We start from the raw sequence: 15,590 nt of genomic DNA, 5'->3' as shown, positions 1-15,590 counted from the left end.
AGGAAGGAGAAGCTAATAATTGTGTACAAATGCAGACAGAGCAAAGAGTTAAATTGTACTACAGAAATACAATTCAAAAGGGCGAATAATGCAAGACTGAAGATGCTGTATTTAAATGTGTGTCACGTTTGGAATAAGGTGGAGGAACTCATGGCATAATTAGAAATTGGTATGATGTGGGCATCACTGAGTCATAGCTGAAAGGCCATAGTTGGGAGCTTAACATCAAAGGATATACTTTATATCAAAAGGACAGGCATGAAGGCATAGGCAGGGCGTGGTTCTGTTGGTAAGAGATGGAATTACATCTTTAGAAAGAGGTGACATGGGGTCAGAGAAGGTTGAATCTTTGTGGCTGGAGTTAAGAAACCGCAATAGTAAAAAAAACATGATGGGAATCATATATAGGTCTCCAAATAGTATCCAAGATGTGGGGTCGAGATTGCAAAGGGAGCTGGAAAGGGCATCTAGTAAGAGTAATGTCACAATTGTAATGGGGGACTTCAATATGCAAGGTAATTGAGAAAATCAGGTTAGTGTCAGATTGCAAGAGAGGGGATTTATTGAATGTCTACGGGATGGCTTTTTAGAGCAGCTTGTGCTTGAGCCTACCTGGGGAACGGCTATCTTAGATTGGGTGTTGTATAATAACCCAGATCTTATTAGGGAGCTGAATGTAAAGGAATCCTTAGGAGGTGTTGATCATAATATGATTGAATTGATACTTCAGTTTAAGAGGGAGAAGCATAAGTCATATGCACCAGTATCACAATGGAATAAAGGGAATTACAGAGGCATGAGAGAGGAGCTTGCTCGGGTGGATTGGAGGAGGATACTGGCGGAGATGATGGCAGAGCAGAGATGGCTGACGTTTCTGGGAATAGTTCACAAGGTGCGGGATAGGTATGTCCACTTCAGTGATGATATCTGTTATCTGTCAAGTAGGGGACCGTGCTCAATCCTGATTTGATGGAGACAGACGTCAGAGCACGGAAGAACATCTGGAAAATTTCTGAAATGCTGGCTTCGCTGCCGCTGCGACTGTGTGGTAACCGGAATCTCCGGAGCTGAAAGCCTCAAAATCTTCGGCTTTGCGTGTTTCAGCGGCCGGGGAGAGGTTGAAGGCGCTCGGCAGAGGATGGCGCTCGGGAGGCGGTATCGGAGAGGCTGGTTGGAAGCTCGGAGTTTTCGGATGGATGGACTCCGTGTCGGGTGCGGTCGGCTGCTTCCAAGGCATCGGCAAGTTGACGGTGCCTGGAGGTTTATGGCAGGGAGTTTCTCCCTTTTGCCACCTATCGGGGACTCAGGAGTCGATCGTCTCGGGACTTTGAGACTTTTTTTTTACTGTGCCCATGGTCTGTTCTTCATCAAATTATGGTATTGTTTTGCACTGCTGTAACTATACGGTATAATTATGTGGTTCTGTCAGTGTTAGTCTTTGGTCTGTCCTGTTTTCTGTGATATCACTCCGGAGAAACATTTCTTACTGCATGTATGCATTTCTAAATGACAGTAAAAGAGGACTGAGTGTTCTCGTAATCTAAATGGCAGGGGTCGGCCACTGTGGCTGAGAAGGGAAGTTAAGGACTGCATAAAAGCCAAGGAAAGGTCATATAAGGTAGCAAAAGTGAGTGGGAAGTTGGATGGTTGGGGACTTTTAAAATCCAACAAATGGGAACTAAAACATTATAAGGGAAAGATGAAATATGAGGGCAAACTACCCAATAATATAAAGCAGGACACTAAAAGCGTTTCAAGTTTCTAAAGAGTAAAACAGAGGATATTGGACCACTGGAAAAAGATGCTGCTGAGGTAGTAGCGGAGGACTAAGAAACAGCAGATGAACTGAATGGGTACTTTGCATCAGTTCTCACTGTGGAAGACACTAGTAGTGTGCCAGAGGTCCGTGAGTTTCAGGGAGCAGGAGTGCTAGACAAACTCAAAGGCCTTGAGGTGGATAAGTCACCTGGGCCAGATGGACTACATCCCAGAGTCCTGAGAGAGGTTGCTGAAGTGATAACAGATGTATTGGTCATGATCTTTCAAGAATCACTTGATTCTGGCATGGTTCCAGAGGGCTGGAAGATTGCAAATGTCTCTCCACTCTTTAAGAAGGGAGGAAGGCAAAAGAAAGGAAATTATAGGCCAGATAGCCTAACATCAGTGGTTGGGAAAGTGCAGGAGTTTATTCTTAAGACCATAAGAATTTGGTCCATTGAGTCTGCTCGGCCGTACAATCATGGCTGATCCTTTTTCTCCCCTCCTCAGCCCCACTCCCCAGCCTTCTCTCTGTAACCTTTGACGCCATTTCCAATCAAGAACCTATCAAGCTCTGCCTTGAATACACTCAACAACCTGGCCTCCACAGCTAAGGATGAAGTTCCAGGGTACTTGGAGACTAAGGATAAATAAGTCAAATTCAACATGGTTTCTGTAAAGGGAAATCTTGCCTGAAAAATGTTAGAGTTCATCAAGGCCTGCAACCGGGACACCCCCCCCTCCCTAGACATTCCTTCTCTGCCACCCGTCCTACACCCCTCCAGCATTGCTCCACCCTCACCATTCCTAACATCCTTTGTCCCAGCAGATTTAGAAGCTGGCTCCCCGGTCCACGTTGACAAATACAGTCCTGTGTAAAAGGCTGAGGCACCCTAGCCGTGTGTATGTGTGCCTAAGACTTTTGTACAGGACTGTAACAGCAGAATTAGGCCATTCAGCCCATCAAGTCTGCTCCACTATTCGTACAGGTTACCCTCAAGGTTAACCTCCAGGTTGCGTCGGTGGTGAAGAAGGTGAATGCAATGTTGGCATTCATTTCTAGAGGAACAGAGTATAGGAGCAGGGATGTGATGTTGAGGCTCTATAAGGCCCTCATGAGACAACACTTGGAGTATTAATGCTCGGACTAATCAAGAACCTATCAACCTCACTTTAAGTATACTCAATAACTTGGCCTCGACAGATGTCTGTCAGCGAATTCAAAGATTCACTACTCTCTGGCTACAGAAATTCCTCCTCATCTCGGTTCTATTCTGAGGCTGTGTCCTAAGGCACTGGTTCTAAATACTTAACTGATTGAAGCAAAAAAATACATAAGCTGCAGAATTAGGCCATTTGACCCATCGAGTCTGCTGTGCTATTCCATCATGACTGATTCATTATTCCTCTCAACCCAATTCTCCTTCTTTCTCCCATAACCTGACTAATCACAAACCTATCTGTGTTAAATATAAGACCGTAAGACACAAAACAAGACCATAAGGTAATTGCAGTATTTATTGATTTTATAACATAGTACTTTTTCAGGTATCGCACTGTACTGTTGCCACTGAGCAATTTCCACAAAATACGTCAGTGATAATGAATCTGATTCAGAAGCCCAAGTGATAACCCCTTTCACAGAGCGTCCACCAAGTCCCACGAGTTGACCGTTGGGCTGGGAAAGAGGGAGACAGGCACACCGCAGCATAATGGTTAACACAACAGTAGGTTAATTGGTTATTGTAAATTGTCCCGTGATTAGGTTTGGGTTGAATCGGGATTGTCGGGATGCTGGGTGACATGGCTCGAAGGACTGTTAGAGCCTACTCTGCACAAAATCTTTAAGTTAAAATGAAATAAAATTCCAGTTCTGGCTGAGCATTCCCACCCAAACTGGGCGGGGGGGGGGGTCACATCTGTCCCAGACCAGGCACTCCCCTCTAAAGCACACCCCCATGTCCCTCACTGTGTCTCAAGACGCTCTCCTGAGGCCTCTCCCTCCGTTTGCTGACCCTCAGGCCCACTGCTCCTCCTCCTCCTGGGAGATCTCCTGGAAGATGGAGTGGGCGGGCTGCGCGAGGGAGCTCTCGATGGCCTGTTGCTCCTGAGGCGAAGCGGGGGGCAGCGCGGACCTCAGGCCCTTCTCGATGGCCTCGATGCGCTGCTGCACCCGCTGCTCGAACTCCTGGCGGCTGCTCAGCACGCGCTCCATGATCATCCTGCGGGCGTCGTCGCAGCCCTGCTGCAGCAGCTGGCGCTCAGACGCGAACCGCGGATCCTCTGGGTCCAGCGTGATGAGGCGGCCCAGCCGAGTGACCCGCTCCATCAGAAAGCAGCCCGACACATCCACGTAGGTGCTGGAGATCATGTGCACCAGGCAGGAGATGTTGGATGCCTGGAAGGCCTGTGCGTAGACCAGGTCTCGGACGAGCTGCTGTTGGCTATAGTTCTGCAGCTCCTGCACGTCTTCACTCTGGGCGGCAAACATCTGCAGCGACTTGCCCAGGCACACCTGGATCAAGTTGGAGACCATCTCGAAGAAGCGGATCATCTTGGTCCACTGCTCCCTCACCCTGGACAAGGCCTCCAGGCCCTGGGCCAGCATCTTCAGCGTAGTGCCAAAATCCACCTCGGCCACCTGGCAGCGCCTCATCCGCTCCACCACTTCGTCCAGCTCCCGGTTGCTCTGCTTCAGGCCCTCGAAGCTCCTCTCGTACTCGCGGCGGGTAGTCTCCAGCTGTGTCCGGGCGTTCTCCACCCTGAGCCGTGCCTGGGTCACTAGTGCCTGCACCATGCTCTTGTCCTCGGGATCAGCGGACTGCGCCAACTTTGACAGGTTGGGCGCGCTGGGGGTGAGCACCGGCGACCCGGCGGCCAGGCAGCCCGCGCTGAACTTCAGCGCCTTGTTGTAGAGGTGGCCGATGGCGGCCGATGTTCTGGCCAGCTGCTCCTCGCTGGGGCTTGGGCTCCCCCGCAGCTCCTCCAGCTGCTGACAGACCCCGATGCCCCGGTGGCAAAGGGCGAGGGCAGCCTGCCTGGGCCCATCTTCCTCCTCTCCCTCCTCTTCCATTTCCTCCCGGGACAGCTCGGCCTCCACACTCTGGAAGATGCGATGGGATGTCTGGCTCGTGTCGGGCTCCCGCAGGGAGTCGGTGCACAACTCGGCCTCGGGGGACAGGAGATCCCGCAGCTTCATGGAGGCCACCATCAGCTCGGTGGAAGTGGAGAGCAGGCGGCTACTAACAGGGTGTTGGGGCTGCGGCGGGGGTTGCGGTGCTCTGCCCTCCTTATTCCGCACCTTCTCCGCAATGGCGTTGCCCACGTTGGCCAGAGACTCGACCACGGTGGTGGAGAGGCTGACGGGGTCGGCAGTCACCGTGGACAGGAAGCCCGACACCAGGTTGCTGACCACACCAATGGAATTCTCCACCGCCATCATCCCCAGGACCCCCCACTCGCTGGGCGCCCGATCGACCGCACTGCGGTAACTGTACTGAGCCTCTTCCACCTCCCGGGTCATTCGGGTGAAGTATTCTTCCGCCCGCCTCCTCTCCCCCTCCATCGTCACCTTCCGGCGCTGCGCCGCTTCCAGCACCCGTCTCGCCTCCTCCACCTCCGCCTCGTACGCCCCCCGGGCACTGGTGCAGGCCTCCAGAAGCTCGTGGATGAGGTCAGTGACAGACAGGAAGGCTCCCTCTACCTCCTGAGCCAGCGTCTGGCACTCGCACGCCACAGCGCGGATGCTGCCCAGCTGCCGGGGAAGGAGACGGGCCAGCGCGGCCCCATCTCCCCGCAGAAGGGTGTGCAGTGCGGCCCGCGTGTGCTCGGGCACGCTCTGGGAATGCAGTCGAATCTGGTCCATGTTCTTGTGGGCCAGGTTGAAGGTCTTCCAGCCCTGGTTGCTGAGCTGCGCCAGGCAGGCACGGAAGGACTCCGGGTAGCGGAGGTGCTGGTAGTGGTGTTCCGTGTTGTGCCGGTTGAGCGGGAAGTCACCGGCCGAGGACAGCGCGATCAGTTCGCCCAGGATGGAGATGGCAGTGGGCGCAGGCACCAGGAACTCCTCCCAGTTGGCGTAGGGCTGCATCAGGAGCTGGCTGTCTCTGCGCACCTCCTCCGCCCGGCTATGCCGCAGGAAGGCGCCCTGGATGGGGGCGAGCACTCCGCCCTCTGCCGACGCCGACGCAGCCATGGGATCGTTCCGGCCACCTGTCGACCAATGGGGTGACACGGGTCAGTGCATGACAGCATCATCTACCAATCAAAACACAGCCCCAGCAGAGGGCGCTCACACAAGCAGGAGGTGTGGGGGTGGGGACAGCTCAGTGTGTGTACATACAAACCCGACAATGGCAGTGACACAGACACTCCCACAGGCACAAAGAACTGAACATATATTGAAAGGCCTAGATAGAGTGGATGTGGAGAGGATGTTTCCTATGGTGGGGGTGTCTAGGAGCAGAGGGCACAGCCTCAGAACAGAGGAACGTCCAGTTAGAACAGAGATGAGGAGGGATTTGAGGCTGTTTAACAAGAGCCCATGGTACGACAGCAAAGGTACTAGCATGGGTAGCATGCTGGCTGACTGACAGGAGGCAAAGAGTCAGAGTCTGCTTGGCTGCCAGTGACTTATGGTGACTGTGTTTTATTACAGAACCTTTTCATGTTGTTGGGCAATTATTTGGATGAAGGAATAGATGGTTTTGCAGCCAAGTTTGCGATGGAATGAAGACAGGCTAGAATCAGAATCAGGTTTATTGTCACTGGCATGTGACGTGAAATTTGTTAACTTAGCAGCAGTTCAATGCAATACATAATCTAGCAGAGAAAAGAATAATAATAATAAACAAACAAGTAAATCAATTATGTATATTGAAGAGATTAAAAAACATGCAAAAACAGAAATACAGTATTAAAAGGAGGGGCGGGTAGTGTCGAGGAAGCAGGGATCTGCAGAAGTTCTTAATTTAGGAGAATGGGCAGATGGAATACAGTGTCAGAAGGTGCTTAATCAGGCACTTTGGTAGAAGAAATGGAAGTGTAGACTATTTTCTAAATGGAGAGAAAATTTTTCTCGTTTTCCCAGGGCTGAAATGTTTGCCACAAGAAGACACAGGTTTAAGGTCCTGGGGAGAAGGTACAGAGGAGATGTCAGGGGTATGTTTTTCACTCAGAGAGTGGTGAGTGCGTGGAATGGGCTGCTGGCAATGGTGGTGGAGGCGGATACAATAGGGTCTTTTAAGAGACTTTTGGATAGGTACATGGAGCTTAGAAAAATAGAGGGCTATGTGTAAGCTAGTAATTTCTTAGGTAGGGACATGTTCGGCACAACTTTGTGGGCCGAAGGGCCTGTATTGTGCTGTAGGTTTTACATGTTTCTAAAATTCAAAAAAACCGACACACAAGGGGACTTGGGAGTCCTCATGCCGGATTCCCTAAAGGTTAATTCACAGCTTGAGTCAGTCTTATGAAAAGCAAATGCAATATTAACAACACACATCAAAGTTGCTGGTGAACGCAGCAGGCCAGGCAGCATCTATAGGAAGAGGCGCAGTCGACGTTTCAGGCCGAGACCCTTCGTCAGGACTAACTGAAGGAAGAGTGAGTAAGGGTCTCGGCCTGAAACACGACTGCGCCTCTTCCTATAGATGCTGCCTGGCCTGCTGCGTTCACCAGCAACTTTGATGTGTGTTGCTTGAATTTCCAGCATCTGCAGAATTCCTGTTGTTTGCAATATTAACATTCAGTTTGTGAGTACTAGAATACAAAAGCAAAGATGTAATTCTGTGGCTTTGTAAGGCACTGTGAACAGTTTTGTGCCCCTTATCTAAGAAAGGATGTGCTGGCATTGGAGGGAGTCCAGAGGATATTCAGTAGAATGATCCCACCAGTGAAAGGGTCAACATCAAACACTTTTCATAGGTCTCTGGGCCTGAAGTGCATGCCCTCTGTTATATCAACCCTGGAAAAATGATACTGTCTGACTACTCTTCATATTCCTCATATAATCTTATAAGCCTCTATCACATCTCCCTCAGCCTCCAACACTCTAGAGAAAACAACCCAAGTCTGGGCAACCTTTGTTGTAACCCATGCAGCCAGCATAGAACAGTACAGTCCTTCGGTCCACGATGCTGTGCAAGTGTTGAACCTGTTGTAAGATCCCTCCCACGTAGTCCCCCATGTTATTTTACATTTGTTTGCCGTCTAAGAGTCTCTCTAATGCCTCTAATGTAGCTGTATCTACCACCACCCCTGCCCGTGTGTCCCACATACCCACCACTCTGCGTAAAAAAAACCTACCTCTGCCATCCTTTCTATACTTTCCTCCAATCTCCTTACAATTACACCCGCTTGTATTAACATCACTTTAACGTGGCACCACCAATCTTTGTATCAACTTGCGCAGCAACTTTGAGAGATCTACGGACGTGAACCCCAAGATCTCTCTGTTCCTCCACACTGTTCAGAATCCTTCCATTAATCCTGCGTTCTGCCATCAAATTCAACCTTCCACAGTAAACTACTTCACATGTCCCCATGTTGAACTCCATCTGCCACTTCTCAGCCCAATTCTGTATCCTCTCAATCTCCAGTTGTAACCTACGACAACGTTCTACACTATCCACAGCTCCACCAAGCTCCATGTTACCTGCAAGTATCCCCCCCCCACCCTGCATCCAGTAAACCTAAGCCCCCACAGCTTTCCTGTAATAGGGCAACCAGAAGGGAGAGGGGCTTCTGTGGAGGGGCATGGGAGTGGAGGTTTCAGGCCAAGACTCTTGGGTTTGCTCTAATACCTGGCAGCTAAGGGCAAACAGTTACAAGATTTCTCTCCTCAATCCGAGCTGATGGGAGGAGAGAGTCTGAGGGCTTCCCATCAAGATTGTGCTGGGATGTGGGATGAGGCGCTGTGCTGGAATGGGCCAGCACAGTGAACGGGAGCTGGTTACCCATCCTGGGACGGTGGAGTGTGTGGGGAAAATAGAAGGGGCAGAAACTGGGCAAAGTTGATATAGGAGTGGATGTGGAGGGTGTAGAGTGAGACAGAGCAGGGAGAGGGGAAGGCTGGGATGTGAGGGTGGAGTGGAGGAGGAGAGGTAACAGAGAGAGGGGTAGGCTGGCTGTACTCGGACACTTTCCTGAGCGATGGTGTCTCACAGATATGGCTTCACCAGCCCTCCCACTGAGGGCATGGACTGCTTTCCAATCTCCAGCTCCCAGTTCCCAGTCCCAGAGCTGACAAGGTTCCACCGTCGAGGAACAGCACGCAACCACAGCTCTCTCTCTCACTTCCCACAGCCTCGCCACCAAGGGGAAGTGGGCCTGAGGATGTCCAACATCACACACCGTCTGGGAGAGCTGTGTGCATGCGTGTGTTTGCTGTTTGTACATATCTGCGAGAGAGCGTTTGTGTTGGGTGTGTGTGACTTCAGCCCATTGAGTGTGCTCCACCATTCCATCATGGCTGATTTATTATCCCCCTCAACCCCGTTCTCCTGCCTTCTCCCTCTGACACCCCGATTAATCAAGGACCTATCAACCACTATCAACTGAACTGGAGAACCTGCTGAGCACTTTGTAAGGTACGACACGGAACACAGAACTTTACAGCACGGTACAGGCCTTTCGACCCATAATCCCCGCACCTGCTGTCTCTCATATGCCTGCGCTTGTATTTACCCTGTCTATACCCCTCATCATTTTGTATACTCGATCAAATCTCCCTCATTCGAGGAAATAAAGTTTTTACGTACTGAACCTTTCCCTGTAACTCAGGCCCTCAAGTCATGGCAATATCCTCATAATCTTTCTCTGTACTCTTTTAACCTTATTTACATCTTTCCTGTAGGTTTGTGACACACAACTGCACACAATACTCCAAATTAGGCCTCACCAACATCTTGCACAACTTCAACATCTCCTGCACTCAGTACTTTGATTTATGAAGGCCAATGTGCCAAAAGCTTTCTTCATGACCTATCTACCTGTGACGCCACTTTCAATGAATTATGGACCTGTATTCCCAGTACCCTTTGTTCTATCATACTGTTCAGTGCCCTACCGTTCACTGTGTAAGACCTGTGTATGGACTCCGGCCATATTCCACCGAGATACAACACTGGGCGTCATGGGAGGTTGTTCCTGCCTGTGGCCATCGAACTTTGCAGCTCCTCCCGTGGAGGGTCAGACACCCTGAGCCAATAGGCTGGTCCTGGACTTATTTCCATCTGGCATAGTTTGCATTTTGTTGTTTGATTGTTTGTGGTTTTTTGTATTGCTATATTTATGCTCTATTCTTGGTTGGTGCGGCTGTAATGAAACCCTCAGGATCAATAAAGTATGTCTATCTATCTATCTACCCTGGTTGGTCCTACTGAAGCACAACACCTCATACTTGTCTACAATAAATTCCATTTGCCATTTCTCAGCCAGTCCAGATGGTGCTGGAAGCTTTGATAGTCTTCCTTGCTGTCCACTACACCCCAAACCTGGTGTCATTCACAAATTTGCTGATCCAAATACTCGCATAAAACACACAACGTAAAACAGTACAGGCCCTTCAGCCCACAATGTTGTGCTGACCTTTTAACTTACACTAAGATCAATCTAACCCCTCCCTCCCACACAACCCTCCATTTTTCGACCATTCACGTCCCTATCTCCTGCCTTCTCCCCGTATTCCTTCATGCCCTGACTAATCATAAATCTATCAACTTCTGCCTTAAATATACATAAATATCTGACCTCCACAGCTGCCCGTGGCAACAAATTCCACAGATTCACCACTCTCTGGCTAAGGAAATTCAATAGACAATAGGTGCAGGAGTAGGCCATTCGGCCCTTCGAGCCAGCACCACCATTCACTGTGATCATGGCCCATTCCTCCTCATCTCTGTTATAAAAGAATGCCCCTCTATTCTGAGGCTGTGTCCTCTGGTCTTAGACTCTCCCACCATAGGAAACATCCTCTCCACATCCACTCTATCAAGGCCTTTCACCATTCAACAGGTTTCAAATAGGTCTCCCCTCATTCTTCTGAATTCTAGTGAATACAGGGCCAGAGCCATCAAACACTCTTCGTATAACAATCCATTCAGTCCTGGAATCATTTTCGTGAACCTCCTTTGAACCCTCTCCAGTCTTAGCACATCCTTTCGAAGGGGCCCAAAACTGCTCACAATACTCCGAGTGAGGCCTCACCAGTGCTTAAAGTCTCAACATTACATCCTTGCTTTTATATTCTAGTCCTCTTCAAATGAATGCGACATTGCATTTGCCTTCCTCACCACAAATTCAACTTGCAAATTAAACTTTAGGGAATCCTGCACAAGAACTCCGCAGTCTCTGTGTCCCAGTTTTTTTGTATTTTCTCTCCATTTAGACAATAGTCAAACCTTTAATTTCTTCCACCAAAGCACATGACCATACACTTCCCAGCACTGTATTCCAACTGCCATTTCTTGGCCCATTCTCCTAATCTGTCGAGGACCTTCAGTAGCCTCTCTACTTCCTCAAAAGTACCTGCCCCTCCACCTACCTACATATCATCAGCAAACTTAGCAACAAAGCCACCTATTCCATCTTCCAAATCATTAACATATAACGTAAAAGAAGGGGTCCCAACACAGACCCCTGTTGGACACACGAGTCACCGGCAGCCAATCGGAAAAGGATCAGTTTTTCCCCACTCTCTGCCTGCTGCCAATTAGCCACTGCTTTCTCCACGTTGGAATCCTTCCTGTAATACCGTGGGCTCGTAGCTTATTAAATAGCCTAATGTGTGGCACCTTGTCAAAGGCCTTCTGAAAATCCAAATACACGACATCAACCAATTCTCCTTTGTCTGTCCTGGTAGTTATTTCCTTTACAGAATTCCAACATGATTTGTCAGGCCCGATTTTCCCTTGAAGAAACCATTTTACAACCCATTTTATCAAATGACTGATTCCTCCCTCCCTCTGCCACCCCTCCCCTCCATCCTTCCCCTACCCCTCTCCCTTCTCCTCCTCCCCATCTCCTCCCTCCCTCTACCCACTCTCCCCTCTCCTTACCCCTACCCATTATTTCCCTCTCCCGTTCTCTCCTCCCACCTTCCCCCTCCCATCCCTCCACCCAGTCCCCCTCTCTTCCTCCTGCCTTCTCCCCCCCTCCTTCCCTTCCCCCTCTCCTCCCCTACCCTCCATCCCTCCTCGCCCTTCTCCTCCCTCCTTTCCCTCCATCCTTCTCCGCTCCTTCCACCTCTCCCCCTCCACCCACTCCGCCTCTCCCCTCCCACTTCTCCCTCCCCCTCCCTCCATTCTTCCTCCCCTCACCACTCTCTCCTCTCCCCTCTCTTCTGTCCCTCCTCTCCCATCGCCTCGCTCCCTCTCCCTTCCTCTCCTCCATCCCCTCCCCCTCCTCTCCTCCCTCCCACTTCTCCCCTTTCCCCTTTCTTCCTCCCCCTCGCCCCCACCCTCACCACTTTCTCCTCCCCTCCCTCCTCTCCCTTTTCCCCACCTCCACTCCCTCCTTTCCCTCCTCCCCTTCCTTCCTCCCCTTTGCCCCCACCCTCACCACTCTCTCCTTCCCCTCCCCTCTCCCCACCTCTCCCCTCCCTCCCTCCACTCCCCCTCTCGTCCCCTTCCTCTCCCCTCCCCCTCACACTCTCTCCTCCCCCTCAAACCTTCCCCTCCCCTCCGCCCTCACCCCCTCACCCCTTCCCCTCCCCTCACCACTTTCTCCTCCCCTCCCTCCTCTCCCTTCTCCCCACCTCCACTCCCTCCTTTCCCTCTTCCCCTTTCTTCCTCCCCTTTGCCCCCACCCTCACCACTCTCTCCTTCCCCTCCCCTCTCCCCACCTCTCCCCTCCCTCCCTCCACTCCCCCTCTCGTCCCCTTCCTCTCCCCTCACCCCTCCGCCCTCACCCCTTCCCCTCCCCTCCTCACCCCTTCCCCTCCCCTCTCCCCACCTCTCCCCTCCCTCCCTCCACTCCCCCTCTCGTCCCCTTCCTCTCCCCTCACCCCTCCGCCCTCACCCCCTCACCCCTTCCCCTCCCCTCACCCCTCCGCCCTCACCCCCTCACCCCCCCTCCCTCCCCCTCCCTCTCCCCCTCCCCCCCTCCCCTCCCTCTCCCCCTCCCCTCCTCCCCCCCTCCCCCTCCCCCCTCCCTCTCCCCCTCCCCCCCTCCCCTCCCTCTCCCCCTCCCCTCCTCCCCCCCTCCCCTCCCTCTCCCCCTCCCCTCCTCCCCCCCTCCCCCTCCCCCCTTCCTCCCCTCCTCCCCCTCCCCCCTCCGCCCTTCCTCCCCCTCCCCTCCTCCCCCTCCCCCCCTCCCCCCTCCCCTCCCCTCCTCCCCCTCCTCCCCTCCTCTCCTCCCCCTCCCCTCCTCCCCCTCCTCCCCTCCTCTCCTCCCCCTCCCCTCCCCTCCTCCTCCTCCTCCCCCTCCCCTCCTCCTCCTCCCCTCCTCCTCCTCCTCCCCCTCCCCTCCCCTCCTCCTCCTCCCCCTCCCCCTCCCCTCCTCCTCCCCCTCCCCTCCCCCTCCTCCCCCCCTCCCCTCCCCCTCCTCCCCCTCCCCTCCCCTCCCCTTCCTCCCCCTCCCCTCCCCTCCCCCTCCTCCCCCTCCCCTCCCCTCCCCCCCTCCCCTCCTCCCCTCCTCCTCCTCCCCCTCCCCTCCTCCCCCTCCCCTCCTCCCCTCCTCCCCTCCTCCCCTCCTCCCCCTCCCCTCCTCCCCCTCCCCTCCTCCCCCTCCCCTCCTCCCCCTCCCCTCCTCCCTTCACTCCCTCCCCTTCCCTCTTCCCTCCTCCCCGCTTCCTTCCTCCTCCCCCATCGCTTCCCGTCCCACCTTCCCTCCACTCGCCCCTCCCCGTGTCCCCTTGTCCTCGCACCCTTTACCCACTCACCTGCTCACCCACACCGACAGTCCGACCCCACCCTCGGGCTCCGAGTCTGGGGGCGGGACAGCGCGGAATAAGACCAATAACATCGCACTCTGCCGCCGCGCCAGCCAATCACTGTGCAAACCTCCAGGACCAATCCGATTAGTCCGCAGCCTCCAAGATTCCGGAAGCACTTGTGCGAGTGGTGATTGGTTGGACGTCACGAAGAGGTGGTACTAGTGATCTCTAGTTGGGCGGAGGGTGATTCGATAGACCGATAGAGGGAGGGAGGGAGGAGAGGAGGGAAGGGAAGGGAAGGAGAGAGAGAGGGAGGGAGGGAAAGAGAGAGAGAGGGAGGGAGGGAAGGAGAGAGAGAGAGGGAGGGAGGGAAGGAGAGAGAGAGAGGGAGGGAGGGAAGGAGAGAGAGAGGGAGGGAAGGAGAGGGAGGGGGAGGGAAGGAGAGGGAGGGGGAGGGAAGGAGAGGGAGGGGGAGGGAAGGAGAGGGAGGGGGGAGGGAAGGAGAGGGAGGGGGAGGGAAGGAGGGGGGAGGGAAGGAGAGGGAGGGAGGGAGAGAGGGAGGGAGGGAAGTAGAGGGAGGGAGGGAGGGAAGTAGAGGGAGGGAGGGAGGGAAGGAGAGGGAGGGAGGGAAAGGGAGGGAGGGAGGGAAGGAGAGAGAGAGGGAGGGAAGGAGAGAGGGAGGGAGGAAAGGAGGGAGAGAGGGAGGGAAGGAGGGAGAGAGGGAGGGAGGGTGAGAACAGTGTGAGAGAGTGGGGAGGAGGGTGATTGAGGGGAAGAGGCTTTTAGGGAGATGGACGGAATGGGAGGGAGAGTTGACAGGTGGTCAGTGAGGAGTGAAGGTGTCTCGGCGGGGTGAAGGTGGTTTAGGCTCGGTTCTGTCTGCTGTTACCTCGGAACAGCCAGTCATTCACTCCCTCCCTCCCTGTTTATTTAGTTTCAACACTATCTCCTTTCATTCTTTGTAGCTCTGGAGAACACAGACCATCAACGGCCTTCTTTCTCTTCCCACCTTCGCTATCTCTACAATTACATTCTCCATTAAATAAGAACACAATACTCCAGGTGTGGTCTTAACGCAGGTCTGTGCAACCGTAATGATCTCGGTACTTTCTCACTTGTCATGAATATACACTGGAGTCCTGGCCCGCTGAGTTCCTCCTGCGTTGTGTGTGTGTTACTCTGGATCTTTGGCATCTGTAAGGCCCTCCCTCACCGCTCCCCTCTGTCCTCTGACTCTAACCCACACTGGCTTGCCCCTTCCCCCAGTCCTGAAGAAGGGTTTCGACCAGATACGTCAACCGTTTATTCCTCTCCATAGATTCTGCCTGACCTGCTGAGTTCCTCCTGTGTTTTGTGTGTGATGAACATACCTTGTTGAGTCACCTCTCAGTAATGGATGCACGCAGCCTTTGTACATCAGCGGTCCACTGTGTATCCCCTGGCCTTTGTCCAGCTACTGTCACTAGCCCTCTGCCTCCCCTCAGCAAGCCAGCTTTGGATCCCATGTACCAGCTTACTTTGGAGACTTCTTCTGAAGTCCACCACCACCACTAGGCTCGCCAGAGTCCTCTTTCCCAGGCCAGGCTTCCATGTTGCCTCCTGGTGTCCCTCACCGCAGGTATGAGGTGTGTGGAGCTTCCGCTGGTGGTTGTGCAGCTCTGGGCTTTTACAGGATGGGTTTTCTGGTCCCGGGTGCAAACCTCCTTTGGTAGCCTGCTTGCGACCGTCCACGATGGGGTTACGCCTTGGATTGGTTGTGCTGCAAAACTTTCTGGAGCTGCCTCCTGTGTGGCACTTTCTCAGACACTGTGGGGAGGGGGAGGGGGAAGGTGATGTGGGATGGGGATGGGGAGGTTGGGGTGGGGTGGGGAGGGGGAGGGAGAAGAAGAGGGGAAAGAGGGAAGGGTATGGCTGAGACAGGGAGAGAGGGAGGGCGAGGTGGATAGGGAGTGCTTTTTAC

The 15,590-nt window shown here is 53.2% G+C and overlaps 1 protein-coding gene across 2 annotated transcripts; it reads right to left on the bottom strand.

The window, feature by feature from the left end:
• Positions 1–3,023: 3,023 nt before the first annotated feature.
• LOC134350329 (uncharacterized) lies at positions 3,024–13,766 on the bottom strand. Of its 2 annotated transcripts, none has more exons than XM_063055385.1 (2): positions 11,550–11,667; positions 3,024–5,967 (listed from the first exon to the last, which is right to left on the bottom strand). In XM_063055385.1, exon 2 carries the CDS (start codon positions 5,948–5,950, stop codon positions 3,776–3,778), a length of 2,175 nt encoding a protein of 724 aa, XP_062911455.1. In that variant the 5' UTR covers positions 5,951–5,967; positions 11,550–11,667; the 3' UTR covers positions 3,024–3,775. The 2 variants fall into 2 exon arrangements, with proteins under 2 accessions (XP_062911455.1, XP_062911454.1); XM_063055384.1 differs by lacking the exon at positions 11,550–11,667 and adding an exon at positions 13,637–13,766 and having other exon boundaries at positions 3,026–5,967.
• Between the last annotated feature and the right edge of the window lie 1,824 nt (positions 13,767–15,590).

The sequence above is a fragment of the Mobula hypostoma genome, chromosome 8 (genome assembly GCF_963921235.1).
Source record: "Mobula hypostoma chromosome 8, sMobHyp1.1, whole genome shotgun sequence".
NCBI lineage: Eukaryota > Metazoa > Chordata > Chondrichthyes > Myliobatiformes > Myliobatidae > Mobula > Mobula hypostoma.
The sequence above is the reverse complement of the archived record's forward strand: the minus strand, read 5'-3'. Positions and strand labels throughout refer to the sequence as shown.

Coding starts and splice junctions, on each gene's coding strand:
- LOC134350329 (XM_063055384.1), bottom strand. CDS start 5,950: ATGGCTGCGTCGGCGTCGGCAGAGGGCGGAGTGCTCGCCCCCATCCAG.